The sequence below is a fragment of the Platalea leucorodia genome (genome assembly GCF_965183815.1).
Source record: "Platalea leucorodia genome assembly, chromosome: 33".
Lineage (NCBI taxonomy): Eukaryota > Metazoa > Chordata > Aves > Pelecaniformes > Threskiornithidae > Platalea > Platalea leucorodia.
In genome coordinates this window covers 146,465-161,650 of record NC_138855.1, presented here as the reverse complement: position 1 = coordinate 161,650, position 15,186 = coordinate 146,465, and the positions used below count along the sequence as shown (strand labels likewise).

The following is a 15,186-nucleotide window of genomic DNA, read 5'->3' as shown; positions in this document are numbered from 1 at the left end:
GGGGCAGTATAGGGGCTCTATAGGAGGCACTACAGAGGTGCTATAGGGGTCTGTAGAGAAGCTCTACGCAGTGACCCTATGGGGGGGCAGTATAGAGGCTCTATAGGAGGCACTACAGAGGCTCTATAGGGGCACCATCGAGGCTCTATAGGGTATAAGGACGGTATAGGGGCCGCACGGGGGGCGTTACAGGGCCCAGCGGGGGGGGGGGGGGGGGGGGGCTGCAGGGGAGCGGCGGCGGGGGGGGGGGGGGGCGTTCCGTGCGCGGCGCCCCCGGGCCGTACGGACGCTATAGGCGCCGCGGGGTCCGCAGGGGCTGTGCGTGCTGGCGCTGGTGTGCTACGGGGCCTCGCGCACGCCGGGCTATACGGGGCTGGCCGCCTGCGAGCTGGTCTTCGCCGCCCTGGTGCTGCTGGCCTGGGGGTGCCGCCTGCCCCCCCGCCTGCCCGTCCTCCACTGGGGCTGGACCGTGAGTGGGGGGCTGGGGGGGGGCTGGGGGGGGGTTTGGGGGGGGTTGGGGGGGGGGAGGGGGTTTTGGGGGGGGGGAGATGGGGCACTTGGGGGGCAGAGGGGGTTTTGGGGGGGTTTGGGGGGGTGAGAGGGGGGGAGAGGGGGTTTTGGGGGGGTGAGAGGGGGCACTTGGGGGGCAGAGGGGGTTTTGGGGGGGTTTGGGGGGGTGAGAGGGGGGGAGAGGGGGTTTTGGGGGGGTGAGAGGGGGCACTTGGGGGGCAGAGGGGGTTTTGGGGGGGTTTGGGGGGGTGAGAGGGGGTTTGGGGGGGTTTTGGGGGGGTGAGAGGGGGTTTGGGGGGGGTGAGAGGGGGGGGAGAGGGGGTTTTGGGGGGGTGAGAGGGGGCACTTGGGGGGCAGAGGGGGTTTTGGGGGGGTTTTGGGGGGGTGAGAGGGGGTTTGCGGGGGGTGAGAGGGGGGGAGAGGGGGTTTTGGGGGGGTGAGAGGGGGCACTTGGGGGGCAGAGGGGGTTTTGGGGGGGTTTGGGGGTGGGTGAGAGGGGGTTTTGGGGGGGTGAGAGGGGGGGAGAGGGGGTTTTGGGGGGGTTTGGGGGGGGAGAGGGGGTTTTGGGGGGTGAGAGGGGGCACTTGGGGGGCAGAGGGGGTTTTGGGGGGGATGAGAGGGGGCTTGGGGGGGTGAGAGGGGGTTTTGGGGGGGTGAGAGGGGGGAGAGGGGGTTTTGGGGGGGGAGAGGGGGCACTTGGGGAGAGGGGGGGTGAGAGGGGGCTTGGGGGGGTGAGAGGGGGGTTTTGGGGGATTTGGGGGGCATTCGGGGGGGGAGAGGGGCTTTGGGGGGCACTTGGGGGGGTGAGAGGGGGTTTGGGGGGGCCTGGGAGGGGGGTTGGGGGTCTTTGGGGGGGTGAGAGGGGGGTTGGGGGGGGCCTGGGGGGGTGAGAGGTGGGTTGGGGGGGGGGGGTTGGGGGGCACTTGGGGGGGGAGAGGGGTTTTGGGGGGGGGAGAGGGGGTTTTGAGGAGCTTTGAGGGGGGTGAGAGGGGGTTTTGGGGGGGGTGAGAGGGGGTGAGAGGGGGTTTGGAGGGAACTTGGGGGGGTGAGAGGGGGGTTGGGGGGGCCTGGGGGGGGTGAGAGGGGATTTGGGGGGGGGTTGGGGGGGAGAGGGGGAGTTTGGGGGGCACTTGGGGGGGAGTGGGGTTTTGGGGGGGTGAGAGGGGGCTTGGGGGGGTGAGAGGGGGTTTTGGGGGCTTTGGGGGGCACTTGGAGGGGGGGAGAGGGGTTTGGGGGGGGCTTTGGGGGGGTGAGAGGGGGCTTGGGGGGGGGGCCTGGGGGGGTGAGAGGGCTTTGGGGGGGCTTTGGGGGGACGGAGAGGGGGTTTCGGGGGGCTTTAGGGGGCTGAGAGCAGGCTGGGGGGGGGCCTCAGGGGGTGAGAGGGGTTTTGGGGGGCCTTTTGGGGGGGGAGAGGGGTTTTGGAGGGGCCCTGGGGGGGGGGAGAGGGGGCTTGGGGGACATTTGGGGGGGCTGAGAGAGGTTTTGGGGGCACTTTGGGGGGCTTGGGGGGGCCCTGGGGGGACTGGGAGGGGGCTTCGGGGGGCACTTGGGGGGCTGGGAGGGGGTTTGGGGGGGGGCTTGGGGGGGTGAGCGGGGGTTTGGGGGTGGGGGGGTCCCAGCCACCTGGGTCCCTTGGGGGGGGGCCCAGATGTCTGGGTGCCTTTTGGGGGGGTCCCCAGGGGGTTTGGGGGGTCCCACTGTGTCCCCCCCCCCCCAGGACTTCCTCCGCTGCGTCATCGGGTGCCTGCTCTTCCTCATCACCTCCCTCATCGTCATCATCGGGCACCGGGACGGCGCCGGCACCGCGGCCGGGGTGAGGGGGGGGGTTTGGGGTGCAGGGGGGGGGTTTGGGGTGCGGGGGGGGGGCGTTTTGGGGTGCTGACACCCCCCTGTCCCCCCCCCCAAAGGTATTCGGGCTGCTGGCGGGGATCCTGCTGGGCTACGACGCCTACATCACCCTGCCCACGCGGCAGGGCCACACCGCTGCCCCTACTGGTGTGTACTGGGAGGGACTGGGATGGGGGGGGTGCCCTATGGGGGGGACTGGGATGGGGAGGCTCCCCTATGGGGAGGACTGGGATGGGGAGGCTCCCCTATGGGGAGGACTGGGAGGGACTGGGTTGGGGGGGGTGCCCTATGGGAGTAACTGGGAGGGACTGGGATGGAGGGACTGCCCTATGGGGGGGGCTGGGAGTGACTGGGATGGGGTGGCTGCTCTATAGGGGGGCACTGGGAGCACTGGGATGGGGGGGTGCCCTATGGGAGGAACTGGGAGCACTGGGATGGAGAGACTGCCCTATGGGGGGGATTGGGAGGGACTGGGATGGGGTGGCTGCCCTATGGGGGGGGAACTGGTAGGGACTGGGATGAGGGGGATGCCCTATGGGAGGAACTGGGAAGGATTGGGATGGGGTGGCTGCTCTATAGGGGGGCACTGGGAGCACTGGGATGGGGGGGTGCCCTATGGGAGGAACTGGGAGCACTGGGATGGAGGGACTGCCCTATGGGAAGGACTGGGAGCACTGGGAGGGGGGGGGCTGCCCTATGGGGGGGACTGGGAGCACTGGGATGGAGGAACTGCCCTATGGGAAGGACTGGGAGCACTGGGATGGAGGGACTGCCCTATGGGGGGGACTGGGAGCACTGGGATGGAGGGACTGCCCTATGGGAAGGACTGGGAGCACTGGGATGGAGGGACTGCCCTATGGGGGGGACTGGGAGCACTGGGATGGAGGAACTGCCCTATGGGAAGGACTGGGAGCACTGGGATGGAGGGACTGCCCTATGGGAAGGACTGGGAGCACTGGGGGGGGGGGGGGGGGGCTGCCCTATGGGGGGCAGTTGTGGTTCCTAACACCCCCCCTTTCTCGTCCCCCCCCCCCAGAGTCCCCGGATGGCGCCTGACCCCCCCAATCCACACAGAGACACCCCAAAACTCCCCCCCGGGGGGGGGGGGGCCTTAAATTATTGGGGGGGGGGGCCTGGGTCCCCCCGGGAGGGGGGGAAGATGGGGGTGCCCCCCCCCCCAACGCCTTTGCAAGTGCCTTGAACCGTCCGTGCCTCAGTTTCCCCCTGAGGAGACACCCCCCCATCTTTACGGGTACCCCCCCCACCTTTAGGGTTACCCCCCATCTTTAGGGGTACCCCCCCCCCCCAAACGAGGGCTTTTCTGAGGTGATATATTGGGAAATAAAGGAATTTTTTCACTTCATTACCGGCTCCGGCGGGTCTGTCGCGTCTATAGCATGGCGGGAAGGCGCTGAGGGGGAGAGGAGTCCCTATACCCCCTTATATACCCCGCCTATAGGCCGCTTATAGGGGGCGGACTACAACTCCCAGCATGCCCCGCGGCGCGCACATGCGCAGTGGGAAAAGGCGGGAACGGCACCCCCCCCCCCTTCCCCTCACAGCTTCCCGCCGCTCTCCTCACCCGCCGCCGTTCCTCTCCGCTCCCGCCGACGCCTCCCATCCCGTTCACTTCATCCCTGGGGGTTTTTTTTTTGGTATTTTTCTTCTTTTTTCTCCTCATTCCCGGGACGATCGTGAACGCCTTTCGGTAAGGCGACGGGGGGGGGGGGGGGGGCGGCTACCGGAGGGGCGGGGGGGGCTTCGCGCATGCGCGGTGCGCACCCAAAGGCGGCTGCGGCTACGCGCATGCGCAGTGCCCCTACTTTTTTTAATTATAAATATAATAGACCCTACAAATATAACAGGACCCCAATTAACAACATTGAGGGAGCTTATAACACCCCCAAACAGCTTGTGGGTCCCCCCCATAACCTGCGGGCGCAGCCTGGAGCCGCTGGCTCCTCCAGGCCCCTTTCTATTTCACCACGCTGGACCTAAATACTAGGTTTGTTTACAGTAGGACCTACAAATAAACATTTGGGGGGGGGGGTTATAACGGCATAACCAGCCTGTGGGTCCCCTCCATAACCCATAGGTGCGGGCTGGAGGCGGTGGGTCCTCCAGGAGCCTTTATTTTTACTACGCCCTATGTAAACAGTGGGTTTGTTTACAGTAGGACCTACAGAAACCCGCCATGGGCCGCTCCTCCAAGGATAAGCGCGACATCTACTACCGGTTGGCCAAGGAGGAGGGCTGGCGCGCCCGCAGCGCCTTCAAGCTGCTCCAGCTCGACCAGCGCTTCAACCTCTTTCAAGGTACGGAGTTTACTGGGAGGACTGGGAGGGGACCCGGGCGTCCAGTAACGGGTGTCGTCCAGGGGTGCGTCGCGCCGTCGATCTCTGCGCGGCTCCCGGGAGCTGGAGTCAGGTGCTGAGCCGCAAGCTCAGGTGGGTGCTGGTTTTGGCGGGGGGGCTGGAGGGTACTGGGAGGACTGGGAGTCCCAGTTTGAGGGGGCTGGAGGGACTGGGAGTCCCAGTTTGGGGGCTGGGGTGCTGGTTTGAGGGGGCTGGGGGGACTGGGAGTCCCAGTTTGAGGGGGCTGGAGGGATTGGGAGTCCCAATTTGGGGGCTGTGGGGGTTGGGGGTGCTGGTTTAGGGGGACTGGAGGGACTGGGAGTCCCAGTTTGAGGGGGCTGGAGGGATTGGGAGGCCCAGTTTGGGGGCTGGGGGGGTTGGGAGTGCTGGTTTAGGGGGGCTGGAGGGCATTGGAGGGACTGGGAGTCCCAGTTTGGGGGCTGGGGTGCTGGTTTGAGGGGGCTGGGGGGACTGGGAGTCCCAGTTCGAGGGGGCTGGAGGGACTGGGAGGCCCAGTTTGGGGGCTGGGGGGGTTGGGGGTGCTGGTTTAGGGGGACTGGAGGGACTGGGAGGCCCAGTTTGGGGGCTGTGGGGGGTTGGGGGTGCTGGTTTAGGGGGGCTGGAGGGCATCGGAGGGACTGGGAGTCCCAGTTTGAGGGGGCTGGAGGGACTGGGGGTGCTGGTTTGAGGGGGCTGAGGGGCTCAGGGGGGACTGGGAGTCCAAGTTTGGGGACTGGGGTGCTGGTTTGAGGGGGCTGGGGGGCTCTGGGGGGACTAGGAGTCCCAGTTTGGTGAACTGGGAGGACTGGGAGTCCCACTTTGGGGTCCCGGGGGGGCAGCAGGGCTCAGGGGCCCCCCCCCGACCGCCCCCCAGGGGGTCCCCGGGGTCCCCGGTGCAGGTGGTGGCGGTGGATCTCCAGGCCATGGCCCCGCTCCCGGGGGTGCTGCAGATCCAGGGGGACATCACCAAGGTGGGTGCCCCCCCCAAATCCCCCCCAGGGCCCCCCCAAACCCCCGCGCCCCTGCCCGTACCCCCCCCCCATCCCCAAGGGGGGTCCTGACACTATGGACCCCCCCCCCAGACCCCATTTCTCCCCCCAGGGACCCCCCAAACACCATATTCTCCCCCTGGGGACCCCTCAAGGCCCCCCCAGACCCCATTTCCCCCCCAAAAGGCCCCTCTGACCCCCATTTCCCCCCCCCAGGCCCCCATGTCCCCCCCAAGGACACCCCTGACCCCCATTTCCCCCCACAAAGGACCCCTCTGACCCCCATTTCCCCCCCCTAGACCCCACTTACCCCCCCAGGGAACCCCCTGACACCCATTTCCCCCCCCCAGACCCCATTTCCCCCCCCAGGCCCCCGTGTCCTCCCCAAGGACACCCCTGACCCCCATTTCCCCCCCCCAGACCCCATTTTCCCCCCCAGGGACTCCCCTGACCCCCATTTCACACCCCAGACCCCATTTACCCCCCCCAGGGACCCCCCTGACCCCCATTTCCCCCCCCAGACCCCATTTCGCCCCCCAAAGGGCCCCTCTGACCCCCATTTACCCCCCCCCCCAGACCCCACTTACCCCCCCAGGGAACCCCCTGACCCCCATTTCCACCCCCAGACCCCATTTTGCCCCCCAAAGGGCCCCTCTGACCCCCATTTCCCCCCCCCAGACCCCATTTCCCCCCCCCCCAGGGACCCCCCTGACCCCCATTTCCCCCCCCAGGGAACCCCCTGACCCCCATTTCCCCCCCCAGACCCCACTTACCCCCCCAGGGACCCCCCTGACCCCCATTTCCCCCCCCAGACCCCATTTCCCCCCCCAGGGAACCCCCTGACCCCCATTTCCCCCCCCCCCAGACCCCATTTCCCCCCCCCAGGGACCCCCCCGACCCCCATTTACCCCCCCCCGTACCCCAGGTTTCCACAGCCCAGGAGATCCAACGCCACTTCGAGGGGCACCCGGCCGACCTGGTGGTCTGCGACGGGGCCCCCGACGGTGAGTTTTGGGGGGGGGGCTGGAGTTTTGGGGGGGGGGGGGCTGGAGGGGGTCGGGGGGGGTGAATTGGGGTCTGGGGGGGCCCTGAACCCCAAATTCCCTCCTCTCCCTGCAGTAACGGGGCTGCACGACCTGGATGAGTACATCCAGGCTCAGCTGCTGCTGGCAGTAAGTGGGGCTAAGCCCCCCCTAAACCCCCCCAAAATCCCCTCCAGGGGTTCCCCAATCCCCTGGGGACCCCCCAAACCCCTGGGGGGACCCCAAAACCCCACCAGGACCCCCCCAAATCCCCCATGGCGGGGGGTGTCTTACCTCCATCTCCCACAGGCTCTGAACATCACCACCCACGTCTTGAAGAAGGGGGGCACCTTTGTGGCTAAGGTAAATTCACAGTGGGGCCCCCCCAAAATTGAGGGGGGGTCTGGGGACCCCCCTAACCCCCCAAAAAGGGGTTCACTGACCCCACTGGACCCCCCACCCCCCCCAGATTTTCCGGGGAAAGGAGGTGACGCTGCTCTACGCCCAACTGCGCCTCTTCTTCCCCGACGTCACCTGCGCCAAGCCCCGCAGCAGCCGCAACTCCAGCATTGGTGAGACACCCCCCCCCTCGATTTTGGGGGATCCCCCCCCCACTTTTGGGGACCCCCAGCTTTTTGGGGACGCCCCTAACACCTCCCCTTTGTGTCCCCCCACAGAGGCTTTCGTTGTCTGCCGCGGTTACAGCCCCCCCGAGGGATACGTCCCCACCATGGACAACCCCCTGCTCGACCCCGATGCTGGTAAGGGGGGTCCCTGAGGGGATTTTGGGGGGTCCCTGGGGGGTTTGGGGTCCCTGGGGGGATTCTAGGGGGGTCCCTGGGGGGTTTGAGGGTCTCGGGGGGGGGGGGGTTGGGGGGTTCCTGGGGGGTTTTGGGGTCCCTGGGGGGATTTTGGGGGGTCCCTGGGGGGATTTTAGGGGGGTCCCTGAGGGGTTTGAGGGTCTCGGGGGGGGTTTTGGGGGGGTCCCTGGGGGGATTTTGGGGTCTCTGGGGTGCTTGGAGGGATTTTGGGGATCCCTGGGGGGATTTTAGGGGGGTCCCTGGGGGGTTTGAGGGTCTCTGGGGGGGTTTTGGGGGGGTCCCTGGGGGGATTTTGGGGTCTCTGGGGTGCTTGGAGGGATTTTGGGGGGTCCCTGGGGGGTTTTGGGGATCCCTGGGGGGATTTTAGGGGGGCCCCTGGGGGGTTTGAGGGGATTTGGGGGTCCCTGGGAGTATTTGGGGGTCTCTCGGGTGCTTGGAGGGATTTTGGGGGTCCCAGGGGAGTTTTGGATCCCTGGGGGATTTTAGGGGGGGTCCCTGGGGGGGTTTGGGGTCCCTGGGGGGTTTGGGGGCCTCTGGGGGGGTTGGAGGGATTTGGGGGGGCCTCTGGGGGGGGGGTGGGGGGTCCCTGGGGGGGTTGGGGGGCCCCCCGTCCCCCCTAACGTCCCGTGTGTCCCCCCCCCAGGCCTGGCCCTGTCCCAGCTCTCGGGCCCCTCCCGGGTGATCGTCCCCTTCGTGGCTTGCGGGGACCTGAGCGCCTACGACCCCGACCGCACCTACCCCCTGCAGGTACTGGGCTAAACTGGGAGGTACTGGGATATACTGGGGGGGGGAGGGCACTGGGGAAGCCGTAGGAATCCTTAAGAGCCTCCTGCAAGGTCTGGAATGAACTGGGAAGCACTGGGAGGGTCTTTTATCTACCTCTTGTAGGCATGGGGTGGCACTGGGGTATACTGGGAGGGTACTGGGATATACTGGGAGGCACTGGGGTCCCTAGAGGATCCCCTGTCTACGTTTTGCAGGTTCGGGGGGCACTGGGATATACTGGGAGAGTCTTGGGAGACCCTTTATCTGCCTCTTGTAGCTATGGGGTGGTACTGGGAGAACCTCTAACTACTTCCTGCGGTTACTGGGGGGAACTGGGATATACTGGGAGGATACTGGGGGGGCTCCTATGAGCTTGTTGCAGCTGTTGGGAGCACTGGGATATACTGGGAAGCACTGGGAAACCCTTTACATACACTTATAGGTGCCGGGAGGGGGGGGGTGACGGGGACTTCCGCAGCCTCCAGCAGCTACTGGGATATACTGGGCTATACTGGGAGGAACTGGGAGCTCCTCTCCCCCCCCCGCAGCTGGACCCCGAGAAGCCCTACAGCTACGTGCCCCCCCCCGCGCCCCCCATCGCCCCCCCCTACGCCCGGGCCTGCTTCCTGCGCCGCCAAAACCGGCTGGCGGGCGTGCAAGGGCCCTCGTGCGAGGGGGCGGGCGTGCAAGGGCCCTCGTGCGAGGGGGAGGAAGGGCCCTCGTGCGAGACGATGGGCGTGCGAGGATGCCCGCGGGAGGAGGACGAAGGAGCCTCGTGCGAGGAGGTGGGCGTGCAAGGCCCCTCGTGCGAGGAGGAAGGCCCCTCGTGCGAGGAGGTGAGCGTGCAAGGCCCCTCGTGCGAGGAAGGCCCCTCGTGCGAGGAGGAGGAGGAAGGCCCCTCGTGCGAAGACCTGCGCCGGCTCAGCCTCTTGGCCTGAGAAACCCGTGCAAGGACCCTCGTGGGCGTGCAAGGCCCCTCCTCGTGCGAGGCGGCGGGCGTGCAAGGCCCCTCCCGGGTGTGCAAGCACCCTCGTGCGAGGCCCTGGGCGCGCAAGGCCCCTCGTGCGAGAAAGAGGAAGCCCCCTCGTGCGAGGACGGCCCCTCGTGCGAGTCCCCCCGTGACCCGGCACGCGCGCCGAGCCCCTCGTGCGAGCAACCCCTTGCACGCGCGCGTGCAACGCCCCCCCCCCCTCCCCCCCCAATAAACCCCCCCCTCCCCTTTTATTCCAGGCGCTGTGGGGCTGCAGTGGGTTTATTCCCGCAAGGGGAGGGATTTGGGGGGGTCCGGCGGGGTTGGGGGGGTCCTGGGGGATTTGGGGGGGTCCTGGGGGGTGGGGGGGGGCCCGGGGGGTTTTGGGGGACCCCCGGGGGGGTGGGGGGGGGTCAGTCCTTGCCGCGAGAGGCCTCGGCGTTGGCTCGCAGCACGGCCCCCGGGCTGGGGTAGGGGCGTTGCTGGAAGAGGGGCCCGGCCGCCGTCGTGTCGGCCCCCGTCTTCGCCTCGTTCCGTTTGGGGAGCCCCGTCGACCACGTCCCCCTGGTGAAAACGGGGGGGGGGGGGGGTCACAAGGGGCCCCCCAATAATTTGGGGCCCCCCAATAATCCCTACCCCCCCCCCCTTACCGGGGGGCGTCCGAGTAGGCGCTGGGGTCCATAGGGTCCAGCTCCTCGTCCTTGCGGCTGCCTTTTGGGGGGGGGGGGGAAGGGGGATCAGCGCGGCCGAAATTTGGGGTGCAGCCCCCCCAAAAATGAGGGGGGGGACACCCCCCCCCTCCCCCAACCCCACCTTTTTTGCTTTTGGGGTACGGCGCCAGCTCCTCGCGCCGGTGGAAGCGGCGTTCGCGGGGGGGCTCCTCCTTCTCGTAGCCCCTCTCGGGGGGTTCCTCGGCTTCTGCCGTGGCCGAAAACGGGGGGAGCCGGGAGTTGGGGGGTGGGGGGGGACCCCCAAATCCCCCTCCCCCCCCCCAGGTTTTTGGGGACCCCTCCCCATCTCACCTTGTCCCCCTTTGAGTCTCTTGGCAGCTTTGGTGACGACGGAGTTGGGGTCGTTCGGGGACAGCCAGGACACCAGGTCGGTCTCCACGTTCCAGTAGTAGGGCAGCCCGCTGCAGGGTCGTATGGAGCCTATAGCGGGCCCTATAGGACCTATAGGCCCTGGGAAGGGCCCCTACAGCCCCTATAGTGCCTGGGAAGGGTCCCTACAGCCCCTATAGCTCCTGAGCAGGGTTCCTACAGCCCCTATAGCCCCTTGGAAGGGTCCCTACAGCCCCTATACCCCCTGGGAAGGGTCCCTACAGCCCCTATAGTGGCTGGGAAGGGTCCCTACAGCCCCTATAGCTCCTGGGAAGGGTCCCTATAGCCCCTATAGCTCCCATTAAGGATCCCTACAGCCCCTATAGCTCCTGGGCAGGGTCCCTACAGCCCCTACAGTTGTTGGGCAGGGTCCCTACAGCCCCTATAGGTCCCATTAAGGGCCCCTACAGCCCCTATAGTGGCTCGGAAGGGCCCCTATAGGCCCTGGGAAGGGTCCCTACAGCCCCTATAGCTCCCATTAAGGGCCCCCACAGCCCCTATAGCTCCCATTAAGGATCCCTACAGCCCCTATAGTTCCTGGGCAGGGTCCCTACAGCCCCTATAGTGGCTGGGAAGGGTCCCTACAGCCCCTATAGCTCCCATTAAGGGCCCCCACAGCCCCTATAGCTCCCATTAAGGATCCCTACAGCCCCTATAGCTCCTGGGCAGGGTCCCTACAGCCCCTATAGGCCCTGGGAAGGGTCCCTACAGCCCCTATAGCTCCCATTAAGGGCCCCTATAGGTCCCGTTAAGGGCCCCTACAGCCCCTATAGGGGTGGGGGGGGTCTCACCAGGTGGGGTCGATGACCTTGTACCAGGGGGGGGGCAGCCCCTCCAGCCGCGAGGCCTCGTAGTCCACGTGGGCGTCGTCGTAGTCCTCGGCGATGATCTCCTCCTCCGGCTCTGCCCCCCCCCGGGGGGCGTGGCCACAGGCATTAGCCACGCCCCCCAACCACGCCCACAACCCCATCCCTCAGCCGTAACCCTGGTGCTTGGCCACGCCCCCTCCGCGCCCAGTCCCGCCCCAGTCGCCCTCCAAGCCACGCCCCCCGAGCCACATGGCCACACCCACACGCTCTGGCCACGCCCCTACAGCCCCTCAGCGGCCGCCACGCCCCCCCCTCCCGGCGTGGCCCCCCCCCCCCCCGGCGTGGCCTCGCCCCCCCACGGCGTGGCCACGCCCCCCCACGGCGTGGCCACGCCCCCTCCCGGTCCTTACCGGGCTCCACGTGTTTCAGTAGCCCCCGCTTGGCCAGGCGGGACTGCAGGGCTACCGGCAGCGGCATCGCCTCGGCCTGCGGCGGGGGGGGAGCGGTCGGTGGCGGCACCGGGAGCCCCGGGACCCCCGCCGGGAGCCCCGGGACCCCCTTCGGTAGCCCCAGAACCCCCTCCGGTAGCCCCGGAACCCGTCCGGTAGCCCCCCGGTAGCCCCAAAACCCCTCCCGGTAGCCCCGGCCCACCGCGCTCAGCTCCTCTCCTCACCGCCGGTCACGTGAGCTGCCGCGGCCAATCAGCGCTCAAGACGCAGCGGCGCCCGCGCGGCCAATGAGCGCGCGGTCACGTGGCGTCGGGGGCGGGGCGAGGCCGCCCTGGAGGAATACGCGAGGGAGCCGTGTGGGCGCCGCCATCTTGGCGCTGGGCGCCGCCATGTTGGGGCGGGGGGGCGCCCGCGGGTACCTGGGCGTTATTGTAGGGTCGCCGTTTATGGGGGGGGATACGGGGGTTCCCCCGGGACAGCAGCGTTTACATAGGGTCTCCAGGGTCCTGGGGTGTTTACGTAGGGTCTCCAGCCCCCGATGTTTATGTAGGGTCTCCCACCCCCAGTATTTACGCAGGGTCTCCAGCCCCCAATGTTTACATAGGGTCTCCCACCCCCGATGTTTACGTAGGGTCTCCCACCCCCAGTATTTACGCAGGGTCTCCAGCCCCCGATGTTTACGTAGGGTCTCCAACCCCCAATGTTTACGTAGGGTCTCCAACCCCCGGTGTTTACGTAGGGTCTCCCGCCCCCAGTGTTTACGTAGGGTCTCCAATCCCCGATGTTTACGTAGGGTCTCCAACCCCCGGTGTTTATGTAGGGTCTCCAACCCCCAATGTTTACGTAGGGTCTCCAGCCCCCAGTGTTTACGTAGGGTCTCCCGCCCCCAGTGTTTACGTAGGGTCTCCCACCCCCAGTATTTACGCAGGGTCTCCAGCCCCCGATGTTTACGTAGGGTCTCCAACCCCCAATGTTTACGTAGGGTCTCCAACCCCCGATGTTTACGTAGGGTCTCCCGCCCCCAGTGTTTACGTAGGGTCTCCAATCCCCGATGTTTACGTAGGGTCTCCAACCCCCGGTGTTTACGTAGGGTCTCCCGCCCCCAGTGTTTACGTAGGGTCTCCCGCCCCCAATGTTTACGTAGGGTCTCCAGCCCCCAGTGTTTACGTAGGGTCTCCCACCCCCAGTGTTTACGTAGGGTCTCCAGCCCCCGATGTTTACATAGGGTCTCCCGCCCCCAGTGTTTACGTAGGGTCTCCAACCCCCGGTGTTTACGTAGGGTCTCCCGCCCCCAGTGTTTACGTAGGGTCTCCCGCCCCCAATGTTTACGTAGGGTCTCCAGCCCCCAGTGTTTACGTAGGGTCTCCAACCCCTGATGTTTACGTAGGGTCTCCCACCCCCAATGTTTACGTAGGGTCTCCAGCCCCCGGTGTTTACGTAGGGTCTCCCACCCCCAGTGTTTACGTAGGGTCTCCAGCCCCCGATGTTTACGTAGGGTCTCCAACCCCCGATGTTTACGTAGGGTCTCCCGCCCCCAGTGTTTACGTAGGGTCTCCAACCCCCAATGTTTACGTAGGGTCTCCAGCCCCCAGTGTTTACGTAGGGTCTCCAACCCCCAATGTTTACGTAGGGTCTCCCACCCCCAATGTTTACGTAGGGTCTCCAGCCCCCGGTGTTTACGTAGGGTCTCCCGCCCCCAGTGTTTACGTAGGGTCTCCAGCCCCCAATGTTTACGTAGGGTCTCCAACCCCCAATGTTTACGTAGGGTCTCCAGCCCCCAATGTTTACGTAGGGTCTCCAGCCCCCGGTGTTTACGTAGGGTCTCCCACCCCCAGTGTTTACGTAGGGTCTCCAGCCCCCGATGTTTATGTAGGGTCTCCAGCCCCCGATGTTTACGTAGGGTCTCCCGCCCCCAGTGTTTACGTAGGGTCTCCAGCCCCCAGTGTTTACGTAGGGTCTCCAACCCCTGATGTTTACGTAGGGTCTCCAGCCCCAAATGTTTACGTAGGGTCTCCAGCCCCCGGTGTTTACGTAGGGTCTCCAGCCCCCGACGTTTACGTTGCCCCCCCTCCCGCCTTCCTGCCTGTGAGGTCACAGGGGCTGTGATGTCATCAGCGGCGGGCGGGAGGCGCCGCCCCCTTTATTAAAGCCCCTCCCCCCCCGCCGGGGTCAGAGGTCACAGTGCAGAGGTCAGAGGTCCCTGAGGGAGCGGAGGGCAGCAGGGTCAAAGTGCAAAGGTCACCCCCAGGCCAGGGGGTCACGGGGAGGTGAAAGGTCAGAGGTCAAAAGTGCTCAGCAGTGCGCAAAGGGCAAAGGTCAAGGCCCCGAGCAGAAGACGCGACCTCAGGGCAGAGGTCAAAGGTCAAGGGTCACCACTAGCGAGGTCAGAGGTCCCCATGGAGTCGGAGAGGTCAAAGGTGGGGGTGGGGAGGTCAGAGGTCACCAGGAGGTCCCCGAGGGGTCAGAGGTCACCGCCACAAGTGAGCCGGGGTCAGAGGTCATGGCAGAGGTCAAAGGTTGCTGGTGGAGGTCAGAGGTCACCAGCAGAGATCGAAGGCTGCAGCAGAGGTCAGAGGTCACCGGCAGAGGTCAAAGGCCACAGCAGAGGTCAGGCAGAGTTCAGAGGTCACAGCAGAGGTCAGGCACAGGTCAAAGGCCACAGAAGAGGGCAGAGGTCACCAGCAGAGGTCAGAGGTCACCGGCAGAGGTCAGGAAGGGAAAAAGGCCACAGAAGAGGGCAGAGGTCACTGGCAGAGGTCAGGCAGAGGTCAAAGGCCACAGAAGAGGTCAGAGGTCACCAGCAGAGGTCAGGCCCAGGTCAAAGGCCATAGAAGAGGTCAGAGGTCACCGGCAGAGGTCACCGGCAGAGGTTAGAAGTCACCAACAGAGGTCAGGCAGAGGTCAAAGGCCACAGAAGAGGTCAAAGGTCACTGGCAGAGGTCAGGCACAGGTCAGAGGTCACCAACCGAGGTCAGGCAGAGGTCAAAGGCCACCGTGGAGGTCAGAGGTCACCAGCCAAGGTCAGGCAGAGGTCAAAGGCCGCAGCAGAGGTCAAGCACAGGTCGAAGCCCCCCCGCCATCCTCAGGCCGAGGTCAGAGGTCACCAGCGGGGGTCAGAGGTCACCGGCAGGGGTCAGAGGTCACCAGCGGGGGGGCGGGGCTCAGGCCAGGAGGCAGCCGCGCTCGCGGGGGGGGGGGCGGGGCGGGGGAGGGGGGGCGGGGGGGAGGGGGGGGCGCCGGGGGGGGCGCAGCTGGGGGGGGGAGGGGGATGGGCTCCCCCAGGAAGAGCCCGTCCTCGTCCGAGGAGGAGGAGGAGGAGGACGACGAAGGCCAGCGGGGGCGGCCCCTCCCCCTCCTCCTCCTCCTCCCCCCCCCGCCCCCCCCCCAAATCCTCGGCGGCCGCCGCCGGGGGGGGGCTGGGCTCCCCCTGGGTCCCCCCGGGTTGGGGGGGAGGGGGGGAGGGGTCGCGGAAGGTGACGCGGGGCGGGGGGGAGGGGCGGCGGGGCGGGGGGGGGAGGGGTGGCGGGGGAGGCGGGGAGGGGGGGCGGG

The 15,186-nt window shown here is 67.0% G+C and overlaps 3 protein-coding genes across 13 annotated transcripts in view; 2 read left to right on the top strand and 1 right to left on the bottom strand.

The window, feature by feature from the left end:
* The window catches only part of PLP2 (proteolipid protein 2), a gene marked incomplete at its 5' end in the record, with an annotated part of 4,307 nt that extends 615 nt beyond the window's left edge, over positions 1 to 3,692 (top strand). The window contains 4 exons of the mRNA XM_082334326.1: positions 314 to 469; positions 2,228 to 2,323; positions 2,418 to 2,505; positions 3,395 to 3,692. Coding sequence (XP_082190452.1) covers positions 314 to 469; positions 2,228 to 2,323; positions 2,418 to 2,505; positions 3,395 to 3,414 — 360 coding nt within the window. The 3' untranslated portion in view covers positions 3,415 to 3,692. The remainder of the gene's footprint in view (positions 1 to 313; positions 470 to 2,227; positions 2,324 to 2,417; positions 2,506 to 3,394) is intronic.
* Positions 3,693 to 3,926: 234 nt separating this feature from the next.
* Positions 3,927 to 9,487, top strand: FTSJ1 (FtsJ RNA 2'-O-methyltransferase 1). 8 transcript variants are annotated; one of them, XM_082334311.1, is made up of 11 exons: positions 3,927 to 4,066; positions 4,535 to 4,673; positions 4,736 to 4,805; positions 5,587 to 5,683; positions 6,627 to 6,705; positions 6,821 to 6,873; positions 7,033 to 7,086; positions 7,193 to 7,295; positions 7,401 to 7,484; positions 8,188 to 8,291; positions 8,858 to 9,487. In XM_082334311.1, exons 2-11 carry the CDS (start codon positions 4,553 to 4,555, stop codon positions 9,245 to 9,247), a joined length of 1,155 nt encoding a protein of 384 aa, XP_082190437.1. In that variant the 5' UTR covers positions 3,927 to 4,066; positions 4,535 to 4,552; the 3' UTR covers positions 9,248 to 9,487. The 8 variants fall into 8 exon arrangements, with proteins under 8 accessions (XP_082190437.1, XP_082190436.1, XP_082190443.1 ...); XM_082334310.1 differs by having other exon boundaries at positions 4,532 to 4,673; XM_082334313.1 differs by having other exon boundaries at positions 3,930 to 4,013; positions 4,532 to 4,673.
* A 65-nt stretch (positions 9,488 to 9,552) lies between these two features.
* Positions 9,553 to 11,882, bottom strand: PQBP1 (polyglutamine binding protein 1). 4 transcript variants are annotated; one of them, XM_082334387.1, is made up of 7 exons: positions 11,862 to 11,882; positions 11,599 to 11,674; positions 11,171 to 11,282; positions 10,302 to 10,411; positions 10,088 to 10,197; positions 9,930 to 9,986; positions 9,553 to 9,843 (listed from the first exon to the last, which is right to left on the bottom strand). In XM_082334387.1, the coding sequence occupies exons 2-7, from the start codon at positions 11,663 to 11,665 to the stop codon at positions 9,562 to 9,564; spliced, it is 738 nt and encodes a 245-aa protein (XP_082190513.1). In that variant the 5' UTR covers positions 11,666 to 11,674; positions 11,862 to 11,882; the 3' UTR covers positions 9,553 to 9,561. The 4 variants fall into 4 exon arrangements, with proteins under 4 accessions (XP_082190513.1, XP_082190512.1, XP_082190511.1 ...); XM_082334386.1 differs by having other exon boundaries at positions 11,840 to 11,878; XM_082334385.1 differs by lacking the exon at positions 11,862 to 11,882 and having other exon boundaries at positions 11,599 to 11,830.
* Between the last annotated feature and the right edge of the window lie 3,304 nt (positions 11,883 to 15,186).

Coding starts and splice junctions, on each gene's coding strand:
- PQBP1 (XM_082334387.1), bottom strand. CDS start 11,665: ATGCCGCTGCCGGTAGCCCTGCAGTCCCGCCTGGCCAAGCGGGGGCTA. Junction 10,412..11,170: donor AAGGTCATCGACCCCACCTG/GTGAGACCCCCC, acceptor ACGACCCTGCAG/CGGGCTGCCCTACTACTGGA. Junction 9,844..9,929: donor GCCTACTCGGACGCCCCCCG/GTAAGGGGGGGG, acceptor CGTTTTCACCAG/GGGGACGTGGTCGACGGGGC.
- FTSJ1 (XM_082334311.1), top strand. CDS start 4,553: ATGGGCCGCTCCTCCAAGGATAAGCGCGACATCTACTACCGGTTGGCC. Junction 4,806..5,586: donor GTGCTGAGCCGCAAGCTCAG/GTGGGTGCTGGT, acceptor ACCGCCCCCCAG/GGGGTCCCCGGGGTCCCCGG. Junction 6,706..6,820: donor CTGCGACGGGGCCCCCGACG/GTGAGTTTTGGG, acceptor CTCTCCCTGCAG/TAACGGGGCTGCACGACCTG.